Below are 23,655 nucleotides of genomic sequence, written 5' to 3'. Positions count from 1 at the left end.
GATAGATCTTAGACTCAGTAAGTTTAAAATAATATCTAACGAACTACTTGCGTTCTAATTATACCTGAACTTTGTGGATCGATTTACTATTCTCCAACCCTTGAACACAATCACTACCCCTAAGTAAGATTAAGTAAGTTAACACCTTAGCTTAGACTAGCCACGAGAAAGTAAAAATTCATTCTTCGGAATCGATATACTTTTCTCTCCAAACCTGAACAAAAAGACCCAGGTTAAGCTAACCAAAAAATCGTAAGGACTAACAGTCTAAGGAAATAGAAACTTCTTGCATCCCTCATCCTAAACCTTATGTCATTCAAAAATTTAGGAATTAAAAAAACAATCGTTTTACACAACTGTGAAATAGAAAACAAAAAATAACGATCTTGTAATCACACCTCATACACAAACAGTTGGATACATTAGAACAAAACGACAAATAATAAAAAGGAAAATTATAAAAAAACAAAGACAAATCACACGAAAAAGATTTTCAAAAAATAGAAACGCATTTTCTGTATAAAAAGTCAATAGTTTACACGAACTATACAAATTAAAAGAATCAATAGATAAAAATTGTCCCATCCATGATCAATTATATTTTTTGCGACTCAGAAACAACTTATGTAAATGGATTATAATTATTATAATTATAATGAATAAATCTAATTGACCCAGCCTAATTAGTCCACATGCCAATTTTCATGATCGGACAAAGAAAACAATAACTTTACAGGTGAGGGGAAGGAAAAAGAGCCACTATTTGAATTGTTATGGTGACGAATAGTCACTAAAATTTGGGCTCTTTTTCAGTTTCCCCCCTTTCAAAATCAATTTCGAAAAGCTTATATAAATACATTGGAATATTGCAATGAAATTTGGTGTGGTGAACAAATCGACAATTGTGAACAAATTTGTTCTTCATACTGTACAGCGTAACATCACGCATTTAGCCGTGATAACACGTAAAACAAACATAAAACTCGGTATTTTGAAAGGGCGGGAACTAGAAAAGAGCCAAAATTTGACTCTTTTTTCTTTTTCACCCTCCTGCAAATTTTTACCGCTGAAACTTTGTTCAAATTTTCCGAATGTTACGAAAATTGGCATGCGAACTAAGTAGGCCATGACAAATATATTTGGTCTTCATGTTTAACCTTGAAAAATCCCTGGTTACACCATAAAATTGATGGCGGGAAAGGAAAAAGAGCCATAAATATTTGTCTGTAGCAACGAATAATGCAGAACAAAACTGCTTGTTTTTACTTTTCAGATAGATCAAAAAATTTATTTTTAAAATAGGAGAAAATTAAAATCTGCATTGTGTTCACCCCCAACACTAACGATGTTTACTTCGAGGCGATAGATTTTAAAGTTAGCAAGGGATAGATTGTCACTAATTAGCCATCTTCAATTGATTTTGGAATACTTATTTGAGAGTAAATCAATGAACCGAGCTGAATTATTCTATGTTTATGCTTTCATTAAAAATAATTGGATAGGAGCTTATACGATAAAGTCTGAAATCAGGGCGTGAAAGAAAAAGAATTTCAGCTAAATTGAATTGAATATAGCTAGCTGTTCTTGGTTTTTGAAAGTGTTTTGAATTGGAAAAGCAACTCCCCTCCTGCATAAGTTTTCGTTATTGTTCTGACTTTTGTAACGAAAGTAACGGAATATTTGTGCTCGGGGTGGGTTTTCTCCTTCCGACAATTTTCGACTTTTTAACTAGATATTTTTGACGGAGTTTTAAAATATCATTCGGAAGCTATTGTTGTCTTCGACTTAAATTTGAAAAATTATTTTAGCTGTAATCATTTTTTATAAAATTATGATGGTTTCAAGATTGCCATATTGGCTAATTTGGGACAAATAACGCCCCATATATTTCGCGCTATTAACGCGTAAGCGAAGATTTAATCCATCTTAGAAATCGTTCCAAATTGGTTCAATAAAGCTTATATGCCATAAGTGGTTTGTCGATGGGTGCAAATTTTTCTTCTTTGTACTTAAAATGGCGTGTGGGGGATGTTTTACAAAAAAAATCTCAATTTTTCTTTAAAAAATGTTAGTTTTGTTTTATTACATTTAATTTTATCAGGTTATTACTGCTCAATAGACCGTAAAAGGCAGTCGGAGAATTCAGGGCTTCGCCCTGATACGAGCAGTTTTGTTTTGCTTTGAAATAAATCAATCAACTTTTTTAAGCCTCTACAATTTGCAACAATATGAAATCATGTACAATACGGGATATTTGTTTTGGTTTTTGCGCTGAATATAAAAGCAGCTTCACGAGTGTTGTTGTAAGAATCACGAATGGTGTAATTGTTCCAACTTTCGTAACGAAAGTAACGGAATATTTGTGATCGGGGTGGGTTTTTTTCTTTCTTCAGACACACATCGACTTTTTATTTAGAGATTTTAAACGGAATTTTTTATATCATTCGAAAGGTATTGTTGTCTTGAGCTTAATTTTGAAAAGACATTTTACCTGTGATCCTTTTTTGTAATATTATGGGGGTTTAAAGATTGCCATTTCGGCCAATTTGGGACAATTAACGCGCGATATATTTCGCGCTATTAACATGTAGGCAGAGATTTAATCCGTCTTAGAAAACGTTCCAAAAAATTGGTTCAAGGATCCTTATATGCCATAATTGATCTGTTAAAAGGAGCGAAATCAATCACTTTGTACTTTATATGGCGTGTGAAGGGATGTTTTTCACAAAAAAATCTCTAATTAAAAAAAAGAAACTCAGTTTTCTTAATATAATTATTTTTTCAAGTTATTACTGCTTCATAGACCTCAAAGGGTAGTCGGAACTATCAGGGCTTCTCCCTGATACGAGCAGTTTTTTTTGTTCCAACTTTCGGAACGAAAGTAACGGAAAATTTGTGCTCGGGGTGGAATTTTTTCTTCAGACAAATTTCGACTTTTTAACTGGCCATTTTCGACAAACTTTTAACATGAATCGAAAGAAAAGAAGCTTATTTGCCTTAATTTATTTGTTACAATGAGCGTAAAATTTTCTTTTGCACTTTATGTGGCTTGTGGGGGATACTTTTCATAGAAAAATTTTCAAATTTTATAATTTTTTTTTTATTTTATTTTTTTACATTCAATTTTTTAGTGATATTTATGTTATTACTGCTCCATAAATCTTGAAAGGCAGTCGTAACATTCAGGGTTTCTCCCTGATACGAGCAGTCTTGTTTTAATTTGAGCTGAGGGCATCAATACGATTCGAGTGGTTTAAAAAGAGTTTGTCAGAAGTTGCTAATTGACCAGTAGAAATTTTTCTGGAGAAAGAAACCACCACGAGCACAAATAATAAATACGAAAGTTGGAACAAAAAAGATGCTTGGTTTTTTGTTACGGTAGGTGTTTGAAGATTGAAATATATCAAAGAAGTATTCAGTTTTGATTTTATTGAAAATCGGTTTCCTAGCTATTGATTCTTATACATTGCCCCACGAATGAAAAGCTTTCCAAAAAGTGCTGAGTATTCAAAAACTCAGCAGTGGATCAGATAATTTTCCCAAATTGGTGTCTTATTTTTAGTGTATTCTGTGAGAGTTTGGAAAATCAATATCGACGAAGTACAAAAAAATGGCAAAGTTTGTTTGAAAATCCGCTCCCATTCAATTTAAACGGTTACACTTTCAGAAGGCGAGTTGCATCTTTAATCTATATTTTCCTTTTCAATTAAGTAATAGCATGGATATTTATAATTATATTTAAGTAAGCTTTGTATGCATAGTTCTAGTTTTTTTCTGTAACATGATATTGAAGAAATAATTTTTTTCTTTCTTTATAAGACTAAACGGATCAAGTTAACATCCTCCCCCCTAAAAAGACAAAAGACCAAGTCAACCTAGCCTGACTAAACAATTAGCTTAAAAACGTAACATTTAAAGTATAAATTTTGCACGGTATATTCGTTAAGGAAATTTAACAGCTGAATTTCTAAATCAAATTCATTTAAAAACGGTTTCAACAATAGAGCTTCAACTTGTCAAAAGCGATAACCGTCATTTTTGCCAGTTTCATTGTGTTTTGCTACCCCCTTCGAAGTTTTAGTTATGTTGCGACTTCTTGTTTTTTATTTGATTGTTAAACATTTATTACGAACCAATTTGAATTCATTACACAAACCCAGTCGCGGATTTAGGCCCCCCTTCAGGGATTCGACCTCCTGCCGACGCGAAGGGTCCCCCTTTGTACTATTTTGAGATATCCACGTTTGGTGACGGACCCTAAAAATATCCTAAAGTGGCCTTTGGCGACAATATATACTACTTTTGAAGGGGTAGTGAGCGCCAAAAAAAACGCGATTTTTTGGTCAAAAATTTCCAAAAAGTGCCTAAAAACGCCGTTTTTGGCCTTTTTTCAAAAATTTGCCAGAATTACAGAGCGTTTTGTCGAATTACACTCTTTACAGTGACTTGGAAGACCTCGGAAAATCAATTTGGTCGACCTAAAAAAAGATCGACAAAATTTTCAAAATTTTTTTTAAAAATCCGCACCCCCCCCCCCCTTCGAGAAGTTCCTAGATCCGCGTGCACAAACCACTGAATACGTATTGTAAACACTGACTAGCATTACTAGTCAGACCAAAATTAAATTAGATGGTTTTAACTTAATCTAACAGTATTCTCGCATTTCAAGTATTTTTATAGACCTCTTGAGACCAGGACTTAATAGCAGGATTAAGATAGAGCCTCGAACTCAACTCAACTTAGAAAAATTCACGTTATTCAGCCGATTGGCTTTTCGGCAGTTTATTAATGAAAACCGTATTTTATCCAATGTTTTAAACCATATCCATTACCACGTTTTTTTGCGGAATATATATATATATATATAAGACTTAGAATAGACATATACATATCATTTTCAAAAAAAAAAATTTTAATTTTTTTTTTTAGAAATACCGTTTAAAAAGTCATTAATTATTTAATAACAACAGTTATTAAGTTTTTTTAAACAAAAAAGTGTCTATTTTCAGGACACTGTAGCGCATATTTTGAGGACGATGCTGGAGACAGAGAGAAGCTACGTGGCGTCATTGGAGTACCTCACAGAGGTAACAAGTGTCAATTATCAGAGTTTATAAGAGTTCTATCGAAGAGCTGAGAACTTTTGACTTTTGATAACTGCCGTTCGACCGGGAATAAATTGAATATTACTCACAAATCTAAATTGAGATTAAAATTTCAAAAAGAGACAATTTGGTGCAAAAAACAGCACTAGTTTTTATTATGCTTAAAACTTAGCCTTCATAACGTTGTTTGATGATTTAATAAAGCGTATTAATTATTTTTTTCATGTTTTTCGATACATTAAAAAACACTCTTAGGATGAGACAATATTTAATTTAGCATTGTTAGTTATAGCCAGTTTTAAAAAAGATTAAACTTTCTGTTTACTGGTCGGCTATCTCGAATTTTTCAACTTTCAAAAAAGGTTCCCGCAAAAGGTTTCTTCCTAGCGCTTATCAATAATTCACTTTTTGATTTCCTTGTAGAAGTTTCTGCAACCCCTGTTTGACAAGCCAGACACGTGTGAGGAGTACTTGGTTCGATTCATGATCTACAAGGTGCCAGATATCCTAAAGGCCCACCAGACATTCCTGTTGAAGTTGGAGACTACTGTCCAGCTGTGGTCTCCCAGATCTAGAATTGGACCACTGCTTCTCGAAACAGTAGGTTTTTTCTTCAAGAAGAAGTTTTCAGTTTTTACTAAGTTCAACAAGCATCTAACGTGTCTAACAAAAAAAGGTAAACCATTTGTTTTGCTATCAGCGCTACATCTTTTTTCAAGAACAAAAAGTTTAATTTCATATGAAATTCAATTTTTTAAACAATACATATTCATATTGATCAATAATATCAAAGACTGCAAGCTAAGAAAACATTTTTAGGAAAAAGATATTTAAATCTGACTCAGATTTTAAATACTTTGATATAGTCTATAATTGTTAGTTATAAATGCCTGTTTTTGTTTTAGTTTTCAGATCCTGAGTTATGTGAGACATATGCTCGCTTTGTGAACCACTTTAGACGAGCTGTGGAAGCTAAATTGATTGCCAGGGACAAATCTTCTTTCGTCAAATATGAAGAGGTATGATCTGGGGGAGGGGGGGGGAAGGGGTGGGTTGTGGCAACTTGCATACGTGCCGCTTAGCACTTGCAAAGTTTTTATTTTCCCATCTTTTTCCATCAAAATAAGCCAAATTATGGGGTCGTTTTTTTGTTTATATGCGCCATTGGTTATTTAATGTACCCTTTAGCCTTAATATCTGTATTTAAATCAAAAATTAGTGAGTTGAGGATTGTTTTGCCGCTTTAAAAAATCAACCAGCTAATTTCGAGTTTTTGAATTTTTGAATTCTACGTTAAATGTAAAAGATAAATGCATAACTAGCTTAATTCAAAAACACATTGCAATTTTTAAAGATGAAACCACTTGAAGAAACAGAAAAACTGTTCCTAGGAAAAAAATGAGAGGTTTTAGGATTTCATTAAGAACTGGGCCGCTAAATACAAAAATTCGGGCTTGGTTAATGAAGAAAAAACAAACGGCCTAATTTCATTTTACATTTTATGTGCAACCAAAAACTTCTTTCCAGTATCATTTTTCTTCATATCACAATAAAAAATTTTATGTTTTGATAACATTCGATACACATAGAAATTTTGAATTAAGCAGTGCAGTCAAACAAGCAAAGTTTTCAAAGTCTCGTGGTACTTTCATAAAAAAATTTTGAGAGTTTTTCTCTATTTTAAATTAAGTATCATAAAATAGCAATCAGATCCCGTCTGACCAAAAATTGTTGTACAAACTTTGTGCAAAATTTAAATTTTTTTTTTCACTGTCTTTTGAAAATTTTTAAGAAACCTATCTCGGTCAGAAAAACGTGTATATTTCTCTGTTATTTTTTTAACAAAAATTTGATTGAAACCTATTTTCAAGTATTGGATTTTCCTGGCATTTGAATCATCTCAGAGCTATCTGAAAAGAAAAGACTAATTGCTTGAAGTTTGATATAAAATACTGTTAAATACAAAACTTTTAATCATTCAATATTACCTGCAGTGTTTCCCGAAGAGTAGTCCTACTCAACAAGCGGAAGGTGAAGTAAAATGTGCTCAAAAACGGATGATTTTTATTAAAAAACTAAATAAAAAATTACTGTTGTTTATCCGAAGCACATAGTTGCAACAAATTTTTTGGCAAAGATTTTGTGGTCTGTGATTTTTTTTTCATATAAGTAGTCTGACAACACTAAGTAGATGACAAAATTATTTGGGAACTACTGTAGAAATGTTCCGATTTTAATTTCAATTTTTCTCATGATTATTTACTTGAACAGAATTTTGAAAATTTGTTGGCAAAACATTTTAAATACTAAAAGTTCAGGCTCGGATTCAGGTTTTTGTTTGAAAAAACTATTCTCATTTTTTTGAAATTTTTTGTTGATTTGATTTTTGTTTATTTATGCAGCCATACACCTAAATACATTATTATACTACATTTGTAACATGGATTTATGAAAATTACCATTCATTTCCTGAAAAACAGATTCTAGTCTTGTAGAGAAAACCACAAGAATTTGCAAGTTCTTTTGAGCTCAATACTGAATTTTGAGCTCAGGTCTTACAGTAACCATTCAATTTTGTTTCTTTTCCCAAAGTTTGCTAACGATAATTTTCCAAATTTTTTCTACTGGTACTTTGAATCGGTGTTGTTTGAGTTGTTCCTTTCGGACTAGTTCTTACAGAGTTTATATTTTCAACAAAACGACCAAGGTTCGTTTAGTCAATATGGAAAAACGTAGAATCGTCTACAAACAAAACAGACTCATTTTCTTGCAATCCATTTTTAAATCATTAATTTAAAACAGAGAAAGCAGCGGTCCTAACACTGAACCTTGCGTAAACCACGTGAAATTTGTTTGTATTAAATCATTCCTTTATCGGTTTTGTCATATTGATATCTATCACCAGAATACTATTTAGCAGGTCCAAACGTTTTGCAAAAAAACAATAAAATATAGCTTTGCAATTAAAATGTCATGATTTACAGTATCAAATATTTTTTCAAGTCAATACATATCTTTGGCGCGATTATTAGTGAATTGATTCAGGCATGATTACAATGACTTTCGTTAATGTATCGACTCATGAGAATTTTGGATGAATGGTTAAAAGTTCAAATTGGAATCAGTTTAACCAAGTTTTTCGCCGAGGATGGCAGTAAGCTAACTGGTCTGTAATTACCACGGTTCATTCAACTATTGGTTGTATTAGTTGGGTCAAATCTTGCAGACTTGAAGCGAATCGATAATGTGCCGTTCAGTAATTATTCAATAAGAAGTTCAGTCAAAAATTGTCTCACAATAGGTAAAGCATTGTTTGGAGTTTTGTTTGTTATACCATCATGAAAACTACAATATATATTTTTTTTCAATAATTTTGACTTAATGAAAAAAATGGTAAATTTTTTGTATCAAATTTTTTACAAAAAGGTTTGCAGTTCTTGCCGAGCTAGTTGAAAGCTTGAAAAGAGGATGAAGAACACTCAGTTATTTTTCGGATTTGTATCATTATTCGCTCATTTTTTATATTTGATTAGCTTCTTCGCCATCATTTTCATCAATTTTTTTTCTTTAGAAATGAATTCAAAATATATGTTGTTTTACACGAGCATATCAGTTTCGTCGAGCATGACATATTGATACCTATCACCAGAATACTTTTTAACAGGTCCAAAGTTTTCAGAAGAAAAAAAATCTATAGGTTTGCAATTAAAATACCTTGATTTACAGTATCAAATAATTTTTCAAGTCGATATTTCTAAAGTAGCAAAAATCCGTTAGTTAAATGTTTCACACACATGATTTCAAAGATTTTCGTTAATGCATCGACTCATGAGTTTTGTGGTTGAATGCTTGAACATATCGCCAAGGATGGCTGTAAGCTAAGTGGTCTGTAATAAATAAAGATCAGTCAACTACCGCTTGTGTGATTTGTAGTCAAAATTTGCCGATTTAAATCGAATCGGGAGTTTGCCGTTCAGTGATTTTTCATTAAAAGGTACAATAAGAAATTGGTGCACAACAATTAAAGCAATGTTCAGAGTTCTAAATGTAAAACCATCGTGAACACAACAAAATTTTTTGTCAACATTTTTGGCTTCCTGTCATAGCAATAACGATTAGGCCAGAACTTGCGAACTAAACTGAATGAAAAAAATGGCGACTTTTTGGTATCAATTTTATTATAAATCGGTTTGCAATTCTTGCCGACCTAATTGAAAACTTGAAAAAAGGATGAAGAATAGTGAGTTTTTTTAATGGAGCAAGCTTAAAAAACAAGAAAGAAAAAACAACAACAAAAAACTCAAATTTTCTGTTGAAATCAGCATTTTTTGAGAGTTTTATGTTCTTTTAAACAGTAGCAATAACAAATTTAGGATTTTGTTGCTTAAAAAGTCAAAATTCCAAATTTCAGTTTTTTCTTAGGAGGTCTTCATATATAACAGCTTTAATTCAAAATAAAACCAAAACGATCACTGAAAAGTTCCATACCTTCGAAAGTCATATAACTTTCAGCTGTTGAAAAAAATCTCGTTCGGTTTTTGTTTTTCAACGGCACGGATTGCTATGTCCGAATCACATTTCACTGCACTTTCATTTTGAGTTACGGTTTTTTTGGCCTGAAGGGTGTGTGCAAAAAATTTTGACCTGATAATTTTGCTACTTAAGCACTTGGTTCATGTTCTCACAAGGTTGTTTTAATTCAATCGTGCGTTTTGGAAAACGATCTTTAACGAAAAAAATTTTCTTAGTGATATTGATTCCAAAAAAATCCTCCATCCAAAAATGACGTCTCTGTACAAAAAGTACACAAATTTCACAATAAAACTTGAAACGATCGTATTTGTGCATAACTGCAGTTGGTGACAACCTTGATTGCCTCAGGGGAAATTATGCATTCAAAATAAAGGTAAATAGGATTTCAGATGTTTTTTATTAACTGTATAATATGACGTTTGTACTTTTTTATGAAATTCGAGAATACTAAGTAGTTTTAGGCTAAATAACGTTCCTGCAGCAGGGCCCTTTTTTCATTAAGTAATCTGATTTTCCGAAAAAAAAATTGGCTTATTTTAATCATTAATAATTTAGTTGTTCGGATTCGTTATTTTTGAGATCTGCTTTTTAATATCTCTCAATGTATCTATCTTTTTTGTTATTTGCGGATGCAAAAAATTTGGCGGTTTATCCATTTTGGGCGGACTTTCAAGGATAATTTGTAACAATTGCAAAAAGAGTCAATCAAAAATTTCTAGTTTAAACACGCAAGTAATAAAGGTTAAATCATTTTTGGACAATAAAACAGAACGCACAAAAAGTGGGTGATTTCAAGCTGTTCATTTCATCATGCTTATAAGCCTTGAATGTTTTTGACATTATTCATCCAACTCTTTTAAGCTTCTTCCACAGTTGTTGCAAGATATATTAAGGAGAACCCTGCCTTCTTCTTAAACTGGAACTTGTACCTAGTCATTGGCAGATTCTTAATTTAATTGGCTCCTGAATTTTCAAACCGAGCAAATAAAAGTTTTCTTTCGCTCTTCTTACGTATTCTAGAACTATATTTGGTCAATTGCAAAAGTCTGGGCCAGATGGCAAAAATTTTGACAACCCTAAACATCATTCCTTAAGAAGACAGTAGCGGTTAAAAAGTTGTTAAATTATCATATCTTCCTTTTTATTTTCCTTTCTTCATTTCAGTTGCTACTAAGGAAACATGACGCGAAGTTGTCTCTGGATGACTTGATGATCAAACCGGTCCAGAGGATCCCAAGATACTCACTTCTGGTCAAGGCAAGCATACAATTCCTCTGCGCTCACACCTCATTATTTAATTTACTGTTTCGGATTCATTTAAAATGAGTAAAGGTCTATGAATTTTCAAAGCACCTTGTGAATAATTTCATGAAAATAATTGCAATGCTACGTGTACTTTTCTTATAAAAAATATTCGCTAGACCTGGTTATCTTGGCATTTTAGCCGTATAGGTTTTGATGATGAAATCTTTTTCAAAATGGGGCATAATTTTATAATTTTCAAGCTACTAAAGCTAGGTCTTGAATCTACTCTTCAATCCCCCTCCCCCCTATTTTCATGAAAGGGGGAGATTGTTAAGCGGATCAAAATGGTCGATTTTTCTACCAATCAGAATGCAACAAAGTTTGAATTCTCGATACTAGCTGTAGTGCTAACTTATTGTTTTTATTTATAGGGGTGGAGACTTTTTAGTTGAGGGGGGGGGGGGGGTTTGTTAAGTAGATCCTAGTTTAATAAGTTAACCAAACTATTTAATAAGTTGTCTTTCGTTCTGATATGTTGTGCAGGATATTCTGCAACACATGGACAAGATGCACCCTGACTACGAGGTGTTATCTGAGGCTGAAAACGTGCTGAGGAGTCTAGCCTCCACCATCAACCAGCCGGTGGGTCACAAATCGGATTTGCCAATCAGAACTCCTCGTTTGATGAATTAATGAAGAAACTCCTCCGATTAATTAAATTAACGAAGCAGTGGTTAAGTGTTTGAGTTAAGGAAAATGAGCGTAAATCTCCACTTATCAAAGGAAAAGTCTGGCTTTTGAGGCCCAGTATGGTTGGTGTTTGTTGCTTGATGGTGAGACAACATTACCGAGCCCAGAAAACTTGCCAAAAAATTGAATCTAATTCTGAACAACAGAAATCCAGTTACTTGTGACGGTTTTTGTAGACGTAAAAAAATGTTTTTTTTTCAGATCCAAGACTCTCGGTCGCTTCTCGGTGGCAACAAACTCCCATCCGGAGTCCCTTCGTGTACGCCAGTGAGTGGTGACCAGCAGCAGAATAGCGGTGTAGTCAGATGTCCAGGGGTGTCCAGTGACTCCTCTCTTCTGGAGGAGTTGGTCCAGATTGTAGAGGGACTGTCGCTCTACTTCTCGGACTGTGAGGGTAGACATCTCATACGACAGGACTGCGTCGTCGAAATCGTAATTTTTTTTTGTTAGAAAAATTTTTTTATTTTGAAAATTAATTATACATTAGAAATGTGCAAACATTTCAAGACTGATTCTTTTTTAGCTTACGGAAAAAGTTTGGCCAAGTCATGAGCATAGCAAAATGAATAAACCATTTCAAATAGAGATGGTGATACATACTTTTTTCACCAGTCAACCAGGAGCGGATTTTAGGGGAGGGGGGGGGGAGGTTGCGGGGGGCGGACCTTTTCTTTTTTCTCTGGAAATCGACCCCCTGTCGACCCAAAGGGTCCCCCTTTTGTACTATTTTGAGACATCCATTTTTGGTGTCGGAGCCTTAAAATTTTGGTGTCGGAGCCTTCGGAGCAACTCAGCAAAGCAGATACTCAGCAAAATCTCACACAACGGAGATTGCTGGATTATGTTTCCCCTAGACGAACGAAAGTGATCACTTTCACTATTTCCCCCTTTGGTTTCCTGTAATGAATTGCCACCTCTATGATTTAAAAAGTTTTATAATTTTACATGTGCGATTTTGTACCTAGTAACGATTATCCTCCTTTTTGCAAAAGGGGGAAAATAGAGATCCAAATAAACATAAGTAAAATTGCACGAATGTATGAAAATTCAATGTTCTTAAAGATTATTCGATTATAGACACCAAGACGTCGCCTTACTCATTAAGGAGAATTATTCATGCTTTTTTGAAATGTTCCTGAAATTATCTGTGACCTTTAGACGAACCGATTCCAGTCGAAGTTATTCAGCAAGCGTGAGAGGGTGCTGCTATTGTGCAATGACATGATATTCGGACTGGCCGCCAAGCCCAGACGTCAACACTCATCGTCCTCGGCGGCCGCAGCTGCACGCAAAGCCTCCAGTAATTGGTAATGACGCTACCAGCTCTCTGATTCTAAGAGCACTTTCAAAAATTATATCATTTGAAAAAATGTCATAAAATCAAATATCATAACATCATAATATCGCGGGGGGGGGGGGGACAGAATCGCCCAGTCTTAAACACTCATAATTGTCATAATGACAAAAATCATATTACCATGAATGTCATAACGACAAATACCATCATAACAAAAGTTCTCATTCAAAAAAATCCGGACGAAAAAAGTGTCTCATATCGCAAAAAAAGTTTCATTTTTAAGTTTAGATTTCAGAGCTTTAGGGGTATCTGTTTTTATTATTGAAATTCGAAAAGTGAGATTTTTTCAAAAATAAGTCATTATTCAATTTTTGTTTTGTTTTCATCGCCTCTTTTCCAACTACCTATTGGCTATGTTTAATTTGTCTAGTCTCGAAAAAAAGTAGAGTCTTGACCCGGAGTATATTTGACGAAGTTTTAGGCAGGATAAAAGCCCTCAAGAATTCAAGAGTGGTATCATTTGAACGTCATTTGAAGCCAATCAAACAGTTTGTTTTTTGTTGATTTTCAGACTAATGTACCACAGGGTAGTGAAAAAGCTATACAAAGAGTTGGTCCATAAACGCTATCCGACTCTACTTAATTTTTCAACTATTTTATTGCTTGCATTAGCTAGTAATTAAAACCGGACAGTACTTCTCAAAACATTATGTTAAAAGACTGAATTAATAAAAAAATGTTACGATTTTTTGTTGAAATGATTTAAAGTGTCAAAACATTCGTTGGTAAAGTTGTTTTTCCCGCAAACAACAATCAAAACCTTTTTTTGTTTTTATGTTTAGAACCGTCAAAATTTCAAATTGATGTATTCTGCGTCTATTGATGCTTTGTTCGGGCCATATCGCTCATTTAATTTCAAATTCGATTGATTTTATTTTTGGGTAACATCATCTTCAGCCGCCTATACTACACGCTAACAGAAAAACAAGAAAAGGCTCGATTAGAAAATCGCAAATCGCAAATGAAAACTATCAACAGCCAATAATGAGCATAATTTAATTGCAGTTGAAATATTTTCTTTCTTAAACATAAGGCATTCTTATGTTTATTGTACAAGAAAAACAATCTCCACAAAATCTAACAGGATATTTCGATAAAAGTTATTCAATCTTGCGAGAAATTTGAAATAATTTTGTCTGACTCTCGTAGGATTTTCACAACAATATCCAAGATTTTTCCATTCAAAGCTATTCAATTTTGCACGACTATTGTATTATCTTGGGAGTCTTTTGCAATATTAAATATTTTTCGATAGAACATTTTGTAATATCTTCTAACTGTTCTGATGTAAAAGAACATTCAAAATTTGCAAGAGAAACACTCTCTTATAGCTAAAACTTACAATAAAATCATTTCCATTGAGTAAAAATTTTGCAAAAGTTTTTAAATTTCCGTATAACTGCGATAGGGAAATTCAGCCAGCTGAAAAACTAAATTCCATATTTTTTAAGAAGTTTTAAGAACTAACTAGATAGCTTGATAGGAATGGAGATGTTCTATCATGCAAGATAGCCAGTCACAAGTACGAAGCTCATTATCTATACGAAAAACGTATAAGATGGTATAAAACAGCTCACGCTAGTCAAAAAGAGTAAAGTTTGAATAACTTAAACAAAAATTTATCGGTTTTTCATTATTACTTGATTTGAAAAAGTGTAAGAAGATCTGCAGCCAATCATGCAGCGCCTAATCATTCATTGCAAAATCAAAAAATTTGCTGATATAATCGACAAGTAGTTCAGCCATTTTTATATTTTGTTAATTGAGATAGTCAACATTTGCATCTTAACGCACACTGGAAAGTAACGGAATATTTGTGCTCGGGGTGGGTTTTTTTTTCTTCAGACAAATTTCGACTTTTTAACTAGCCATTTTTGACAAAAAATTTTTATATCATTCAAAAATTATTGTTGTCCTGAGCTTAAATTTGAAAAGATATTTCATCTGTGATCATTTTTTGTAAACTTATGGGGGTTTAAAGATTGCCATTTTGGCCAATTTAGGACAATTAACGTGCGATATATTTCGCGCTATTAACGTGTAAGCGGAGAGTTAATCCGTCTTAGAAATCGTTCCAAATTGGTTTAGCGAAGCTTATTTGCCATAATTGATTTGTTACAAGTAGCGAAATCTATCCTTTTTTTCTTTATATGGCGTGTGGGGCGATGAGCTTCATAAAAAATTTCAAATTTTAGAAAAAAAAAATTTTCTTGTGTTTTTTTGTACATTTAATTTTTTAATGTTATTACTGCTCCATAAGCCTTAAAAGGCAGTCGGAACATTCAGGGTTTCGCCCTGATACGAGCAGTCTTTCTTTTTTAATGTTTACAACCGTCAAAAATTCAAATTGATGTATTTTGCGTCTTTTGATGCTTTGTTCGGGCCATATCGCTCATTTAATTTCAAATTCGATTGATTTTATTTTTGGGTAACATTATCTTCAGCCGCCTATACTACACGCTAACAGAAAAACAAAAACAAGCTCGACTAAAAAATGGCAAATTGCAAATGAAAACTATCAACAGCCAATAATGAACATAATTTAATTGCAGTTGAAATAATTTCTTTCTTTAAAAAAAGGCACTCTTATGTTTATTTTACAAGAAAAACAATCTCCACAAAATCTAACAGGATATTTTTATAAAAGTTATTCAATCTTGCGAAAGTTTTGAAATAATTTTGCCTGACTCTCGTAGGATTTTCACAACAATATCCAAGATTTTGCCATTCAAAGCTATTCAATTTTGCACGACTTTTGTATTATCTTGGGAGTCTTTAGCAATATTAGATATTTTTCAATAGAACATTTCGTAATATCTTCTAATTAATCTGATGTGAAAGAACATTCAAAATTTGCAAGAGAAACAATCTCTTATAGCTAAAACTTAAAATAAAATCATTTCCATTGAGAAAAAATTTTGCAAAAATTTTGAAATTTCCGTATAACTGCGACAAGGAAATTCACCCAGCTTAAAAACTAAATTCCATATTTTGTAAGAAGTTTTAAGAATTAACTAGATAGCTTGATAGGAATGGAGATGATGTATCATGCAAGATAGCCAGTCACAAGTACGAAGCTCATTATCTATACGAAAAACGTATAAGATGGTATAAAACAGCTCACGCTAGTCAAAAAGTGTAAAGTTTGAATAACTTAAACAAAATTTTAACGGTTTTTCATTATTACTTGATTTAAAAAAGTGTAAGAAGATCTGCAGCCAATCTTGCAGCGCCTAATCATTCATTGCAAAATCAAAATTTTTGCTGATATAATCGACAAGTAGTTCAGCCGTTTTTGTATTTTGTTCATTGAGATAGTCAACATTTGCATCTTAACGCACACTGGAAACGAAAGTTTTGTACAAATAAATGTCTTCTTGATTATAAGTGTTGTATGAACGCACATCACCGAAAAGAACAAATCCGAAGAAAACGCCTTAGAAAAAGATGTTCGAAAAACCTATTAGTGAGATCTTCTTTGTATTTGAAGGATACTGAGAGACACAGTGCAATTTTTTTTGGTATTTTCGGTCTCAATTCGACAAATAGAGTCCGAAAGAAAAAAATTCTAATTTTTCAAACTGCGTTGTACTCCAAAAGTGTAGAAAATGCTCCAATCGAAAAGCGCCAACTTGAGCGAGCGCCGATGTAATTCATCGTCCTAAAGCGCTAATAAAATTTTTCGATTGAGAACTATCTTATAAATTTAATTTCAAATGTCATTGTTAGCTGGCGTGGTTATAGCTAGCGCTTTAATAACAAAAAGTACGCTTAAAAATTTGACAATTTTTAAATAAATAATTTTTGTAGTTAAATTTCAGTTATTTACTCTCAACTATTATTTTTTAGTGTTTAATGCGAAAAAGTTTTGTTTTTTCTTGTTTTTTACCAAAAATTTAATTAAATAGTCACTCTCAATCAAATAAATGTTTCTCCTCTACGTTTAAATTCTTCAGTTCTTGTTGGGGTGTTTTTAGATTTATTTTGATATTCAAATTGAATTTAATTAGAGAATCTTAGAGTGTCATTGCGTGATTTTGGAATCAAATCTTGATTTGGTCTATTTCAATTTTGTTTTCATGCTCTTGTCAAAGTTATTTAGAAACATTTTTTATCGTTTGTAGACGTGAAGCGTAACTCATTGACTAAACAAATGCCGAGTATTTTTTTTTTGCTGTCTAGTTTTTTTGCTGTCTAGTAATGAAGTCCGATTCAAAAAAATTGTTGTTTGGTTTGTACTTTTTTGACGCAGTTTTAAAGCGACTATGAAAAACGAAATACCATATTGAGATAGGGGCTAAAAAAGCTCGTTAATTTTGATTAATGCAGATGAAATGAGAAACTGTTGCGTTTGATAGAAAACTCAAATGAATTGATTGCATGGTTTTCACGAGTTCTTTGAACTAAAGAAACAATCGCAATAAGTAAAACAGTTGAATCGCAATTTTTTTTATAATGAAAAACTACAAATTTCACTCCAAACTGCAATATAATTATCGAAAATTAAAGTTTTCACAGTGCATATTGAGTTTTCCCTCCACGTAATATTTGCTTTTTTCGAACCACTGGTGATTACAAATCCTCTTTTTTGTTTGCTTGTAAGTTTATTCCTTTTCCTTCTACTCTGATCGAATTTCCATTTTTTTCTTATTTCTGTAATTTCAATCAGTGTGTCAAAAATATTTTGGAATAAAAAGACATTCAATGAGATATAATATGGAAAATCATATACTAGGAAATCTATCATAAAAGCAAAGGTCTGAAAACAGAGCCCTGAAGGGTCCCAAAATGGTTTTTTCAAAAACAAAATTGAATAAAAAAGACCAGATTGAGGCTTCCAAGATTTTTGAAGCGCTAAATATATAGTGGTTGTTTTCTGAAAAAAAGTATAAAATAATTACATAGTGATAATTGAAACTGAATGCGAAAGACGAATGAAAGTTACCTCCTTCAGGATCGTTTAAGTGGTATAAATTTCTCATCTTTCTGTCTTTTTTATCAGTCTCTACTTTTTGATAAAAGTCATTCTATGCAAATAGGTTTTCTGCGAAGCAGCATATAAATATAGCAAGATAGCTGTAACCTTAACCCTGGCCATTTGAAAAACTCAGATTCCTGTGTGGCAAATTTTCACAGGAAATTGGATAAATGAAGTTCTTAAATACTGCTTTTAATTTATTTTTTTTGTCTTGATCTAGGAGTTTCTTGAGGGGGTAGATTTTCAAAAAAAATTCGAAAATTTTGTCGACCTTTTTTTAAGTCGACAAAATTGACTTTCAGAGCTCTCCCAAAGCACTATAAGAACCCTACTTTGACAAAAATTTCTGGTCGAAACTTTGACAATTTTCCGTTTATTCAATCAAGGTTCTTTGCAAAAAAGCTTTACTCCTCCAGAATTTTGTAGATAAACAGATTTAAAACAAATTCTTCTGGTTTGTTTCAAAAACTGAAGCATTTTTTGTTGCAGCTAATTGTTTTGAACACCGAAGTTGCTTTTTTTGAAGAGTTTCTAACTTGTTTTTTCTTCAAAATTTGTGTCAAGATCGCAACGGCATTCGGAAGCTTCGGTGGTCCTTGCGCATGAAACAGCTAATCTTGTTTCTTTTTTCTTCACATTCTTTTTTTCTTTGCAGCAAATTGAAGAAATCAAGCTGTAAGCATTTGTAAACGTATCTGATATCATGTTTTAGCAGCATCAGCGGCCTCGATCCCTTCTCATTCTACAAAATCAAATGGTGCTATTACATCAAAAACCTCACCCTAGCCGAGCCCCCCAGTAACCAAACCCCCCAGAACCCAACAAGCAACAACACAACGACCACAGCAACAGCCAACACTCCCAACAACAATAACAATGCCCAGAAAAACAGCGAAAACATTCATGCAAGTTACAATTCGAAGCCGAAAAGTAACTCACTGCAATTTTCTGGGATGGGAGAGAAAAAGACGGAGTTTTCTGCAGCTCTTAAGAGGAGTAACACGATTCAGTCCAAAATGGACAGTGTTACTTTTTTGAACCACTGTAGGGCGGCGGCGCCTAGATTAGAGCAGGATGCACGGAAGTTGAATGAGATCATATCCATGGCAGATGGATTGTTCTTCAAAAATTACGTAAGGAACCATCAAAACTTGTTAACATCTAAGTGCTCTCATAAGGTTAATGTTTTAATTTGGACTGAACCCTGCGAATTTTGAGAAAAATTTATCAAATTTTTATTTGATTTATCGCTTCTAATTTTTTTTCTGATGGCAGTGACAATATTTTTGCATCATTGACCCCCAAAAAATATAGATCGAATTTAGCAAAACCGAAACAAACACTTCTTTTAAATAAAACAAAGAAAGACCTATTTATGCATCTAATATTCCTTCTGAAAAAATTCTGATACTCTAAATGTTTTCTCCATAAATATTATTCTCGTTCGAATTTAGAGAGTTACAAAAAATTTGGACAAATAAAAATAATTAAAAAGACCAATCTACCAATTTTCAGCAATTTTTGTATAAAAATTTGAGTTTTTAGGTGACATTGAGACATACTTTCTGCCTAAAAAATTAGCTTTTGCATGCAAAAGTTGTCTGAAAAAGGTCAATTCCTCTTTTAAATTATTTTTGTCTGTCCGAACTGTTTGCTACTAATTATAATGTTGTTTTGTGTTGCTGTAGGGTCTGTTGGAACATGCTCGCTCTGCCCTTCAGAAGGTGGATGACCAGCTGAGTGAACTGCAGATGGTTGAGACTCTGGACCTCACCACAAACTACATCGACCTGCAGATCATCCAAGACACTGAGTAAGAAACAATTGTCTTTACACCGATAAGAACTTGAAGTGTTTCAATGTTTTAAACTAAACATCCTCATCAAGCTAGATTTTTTTTTCATAAAAAGCGCCTCGGCTCTTTTAAAACCCCCCTCCCCCAAACCCCTTTTGATTTTTTCAGAAGTATATTTTACAAAATTCTTTTAAAATTGCATTTTGATGTTCTAAACTGCAATAAAGCGTATAAGCGTGAACAAGAGTACAAATTTTTAAATCATTTTTTGAATGCGAATGAACATTTTTTAAAACTTTATCTCGTAATTTTACGAGGGGGTCGGAAACTGAAAAAGAGTCATCGCTCTAAATTGCAAAAGCCGTCTCCCAATAAATCGCAAAAAGGCTGTATACGAAAAAACAATCGCATCCATTTATAACAAAAAGTAATAGCTTGCATTTGAATTTTTAGAGGCTCAACTGAAGAGACAAATCTGACCTTGATGTTTCAATCGAAGGAAATCCGTGCGATATGGGTGAAGAAATTCAAAGAACTCAAACCAGATGAACGCAGCAAACTATTTCCGATTCCAAAGTTGCAATTCTCTATCCCAATTCCGTGCAAAAGCTCTCAATTTTCAAAACAATACTCAACTTTCAACCCGAATAAAAACACAGCACTTTCATCGTCACAGGCAGGAAAACTGAAAATAGTGTCTTTTTTCAAAATTGGAGATGAAGTTTTGATACTTCAAAGTGACAGCATATCTTCTCAAATTTGGTCATTAGGAAACGCAAATTGTTCAGAAGACGCTGAAAAAGATGCATGTGAACACATTTTGAACTTGGATTTTCCGGTCACGTGTGCCGTGGCGATTAGTCCGCAGTTTGGGACCGATATCTATGACGATCAAAGTAGCGAGGCAACGAGAAACTCGGTAGTTGCTTGCTCGCCAGTTAACCAGGGCGTCCAGAGCTATACGTCGTTTTCGAAAATCAGGTTGATATCCATTGCATAGTAATAAATGAATGATTTTCTACCGCAGTTTCAGTTTCGCTCATATTGCAAGCCTAATTTTTTGAGATTTAGAGAAAAATGAATCATAAATTGTTTTTCGTTTCTACTTGTATATTTTTTTGCGCATTCGAGCTATGCCAATATTTTTTGTAAAAATAGATAAACTTTCTAATGATCTTTTTAGACGTGACTCATCGGTTGAAAAAATGAAACCATGCGTTGTTACTGCAACCTCACTGGCTGTGTCTCAGCCAATCAAATCGTCTTGTTGTCTGGCTCCCAACCCAGTGATCTCAGTTGAGTTTCGACTCGGACGAGGACCAGTCCACTGATCGGAAGGACGAGTTCGGAACAAGTTTCGACAGTTGCAATCGAGGCGGAGGAACTGTGAACGAGTCTTTAGACAGTACAAGGAACAGTCAAAGCCAAGGTTCGAGATAATAAGAGTGAAAAGTATCAGTGATTTTTTTTGTCCAAGGAGTGAGGAGAGGGTCTAAAAGCACGTTTAGGTTGTAGCGTTAGCTATAAGTGACTACCACAGTCGTTCCCAAGTAAAAAAGAAAACAAAAAAAAATAAAAAAGTTCTTTTTCTCACATATGATTTTTTTCTGACTTTTTCAGTTTTTGAGTGCAAAGCGGGCATGAAACATTTGGGCAGGTTTCATCGGATCAACCGTACAATCCCCCCCCCCCCCAAAGTGACGTACCGTAGACTCCAAAATTGATTTCTACATTGTTGTTCACGAGATTGCATTTATATTACTGGTAATTGCTTAGATTATTGTTTCAATTTAATTTTTTTTCAGTAACAAATAGGCAATTTTTTTTCAAGGCTATTCTCAAAATTAGTTTATAAAAAAATCTATATTCCACCCCCCCCGTAATTTGATTAGTGGGAGGGGGAATTGTACGGTTGATCCGAATCATGATAATAAAGGGCTTTAATGGGATATATCACTCAGCCAATACTGAATTATTTGCGGTTCCTGATTCAGAGGCTCGCTAAATCAAATTTGCTAAATCTTCGTGGAAAAAGTATGAGAAAAACAAAAAAGCTGACGGTTGCATTGTTCAGAATGTTTCGATCACAATAATTTTAAAAAACATTAACATTACTAGTTTTTGGATAAGTTAGATTTTAAAATGTTCTATTCTGTATTGAAACGTGTAAATAAGCATATATTGAGCAACAAAAATGTTCTCTCGTTTTTCAAAATGACTTACTCGCAGTGAGGTTCCAGGGATAATAATCGAATAGAAACGATTTTCGTGGTCAAAATGTTGCCAAAATAATTGATTATAATTGTTCCGACTTTCGATACGAAAGTAACGGAATATTTGTGCTCGAGGTGGGTTTTTTTTTCTTCAGACAAATTTCGACTTTTTAACTAGCCATTTTTGACGGAATTTTTTAATATCATTCAGAAGGTATTGTTGTCCTGAGCTTAAATTTGAAAAGTTATTTTACCTGTGATCATTTTTCGTGAAGTTATGAGGGTTTAAAGATTGCAATTTTGGCCATTTTGACCAATTTGGGACAATTAACGCGCGATATAATGCGCGCTATTAACGAGTAAGCGGAGATTTAATCCGTCTTAGAAATCGTTCCAAATTGGCTAAAAGAAGCTTATTTGCCATAATTGGTTTGTTACAAAGAGCGAAATCTATCCTTTTGTACTTTATATGGCGTGGGGGGATGATTTTCATTAAAAAAATTTAAGTTTTAGAAAAAAAAGTTTTCATTTTGTTTTATTTCATTGATTTTTTAATGTTATTACTGCTCCATAAACCTTAAAAGGCAGTTGGAACATTCAGGGCTTTGCCCTGATACGAGCAGTCTTGTTACACTTTGTGACTACACAATCAATTATAATCCATTGTGATGCATTTTTTCAGAAAACTAAAATATATTATAATCCATTAAAATCCATTATAATGGATTATAATATATTATTATCTGATCAATTTTTGCAAATTATCTGTAAAACTTGCAACATTTTTTGCCGTATTTACGACCTACTCGAATTCTAAACCTACTCAAATTTATAGCGTCTGCTTAATCTCCCCTACCTTTTTTTCTCCTTTCATGTTTACCCCTTCGCCCCGTTTATTTTCCCCGTGTTAAGCCTCCCCACCTTCTTAATTTACCCAAAGCAAACCGCCCGTTTGCCCCATTTACCTCCCCTCCCCTCCCCTCCCCCCCCCCCTAAAAAAATTATTAGCTTTTGCGATCTGGTCCAACAATAACTTTTAAATAGAATTTTGTACAGATTGTCAAAAAGAATCTGGTAGGGAGACATCAGAATCGTGGAAATCGGCTAGAAGCACAGTCGAAAACATGCACATGGACAGCGCCTCAGATATCGACAGTAGTTGTAAGTGGTGGTATATAAATCAGCCGAAGTATCATCCAGCCAAAAATGCGTAGGTGTTATGTAATAGTTATCAATTATGTAACAGTTACGAAAGTTATGCAAAATCATTCATATGCAGTTGGAATATATTTGGTATAACTTTATGACATCCATTTTTCGGTGAAAAACCTAAAAGTTTCAGTAAGGGCGCCTTTGGCGCCTATATGACTAATTTTGATGGGGTAGCGCGCCCAAAAACAACGCAATTTTTTGGTCATTTTTGGTCATTTTTGGTCATTTTTTGGTCAGTTTGTTTTTTTTGTTCTTGTTTGGTTCAAATTGTTATATCAATAATTTCAAGAAAAAACTCACCATCAAAGGATATATTTTTTCTTCTTCGTATCAATTGAAAAAAAAAATAAGAACATTTGAGTTTTCCCGTCATGCGTAAAACAAAAAAGAGACTTAGTTTGTTACTTTTTGTTTCAAAAGTGGCATAGTTTTTTTTATTCTCGACAAAAACTGCACGCATTAGTTCT

At 33.3% G+C, this 23,655-nt stretch overlaps 1 protein-coding gene across 1 annotated transcript in view; it reads left to right on the top strand.

Annotated features, from left to right (window-relative positions):
* Window positions 1-23,655, top strand: part of LOC134857164 (uncharacterized) — a 53,113-nt gene that overhangs the window by 28,434 nt on the left and 1,024 nt on the right. The window contains exons 4-15 of the mRNA XM_063873540.1: window positions 5,010-5,087; window positions 5,529-5,705; window positions 6,011-6,124; window positions 10,803-10,895; window positions 11,427-11,525; window positions 11,835-12,065; window positions 12,792-12,940; window positions 18,681-19,101; window positions 19,657-19,781; window positions 20,217-20,744; window positions 20,947-21,192; window positions 23,033-23,137. Of these exons, the coding sequence (XP_063729610.1) occupies window positions 5,010-5,087; window positions 5,529-5,705; window positions 6,011-6,124; window positions 10,803-10,895; window positions 11,427-11,525; window positions 11,835-12,065; window positions 12,792-12,940; window positions 18,681-19,101; window positions 19,657-19,781; window positions 20,217-20,744; window positions 20,947-21,094 (2,163 nt within the window). The 3' untranslated portion in view covers window positions 21,095-21,192; window positions 23,033-23,137. The remainder of the gene's footprint in view (window positions 1-5,009; window positions 5,088-5,528; window positions 5,706-6,010; window positions 6,125-10,802; window positions 10,896-11,426; window positions 11,526-11,834; window positions 12,066-12,791; window positions 12,941-18,680; window positions 19,102-19,656; window positions 19,782-20,216; window positions 20,745-20,946; window positions 21,193-23,032; window positions 23,138-23,655) is intronic.

Source organism: Symsagittifera roscoffensis, chromosome 1, assembly GCF_963678635.1.
Source record: "Symsagittifera roscoffensis chromosome 1, txSymRosc1.1, whole genome shotgun sequence".
In the NCBI taxonomy this organism is placed as follows: Eukaryota; Metazoa; Xenacoelomorpha; order Acoela; family Convolutidae; genus Symsagittifera; species Symsagittifera roscoffensis.
Note: the sequence above shows the minus strand (reverse complement) of the source record. Positions and strands in the feature narration are given on the sequence as shown.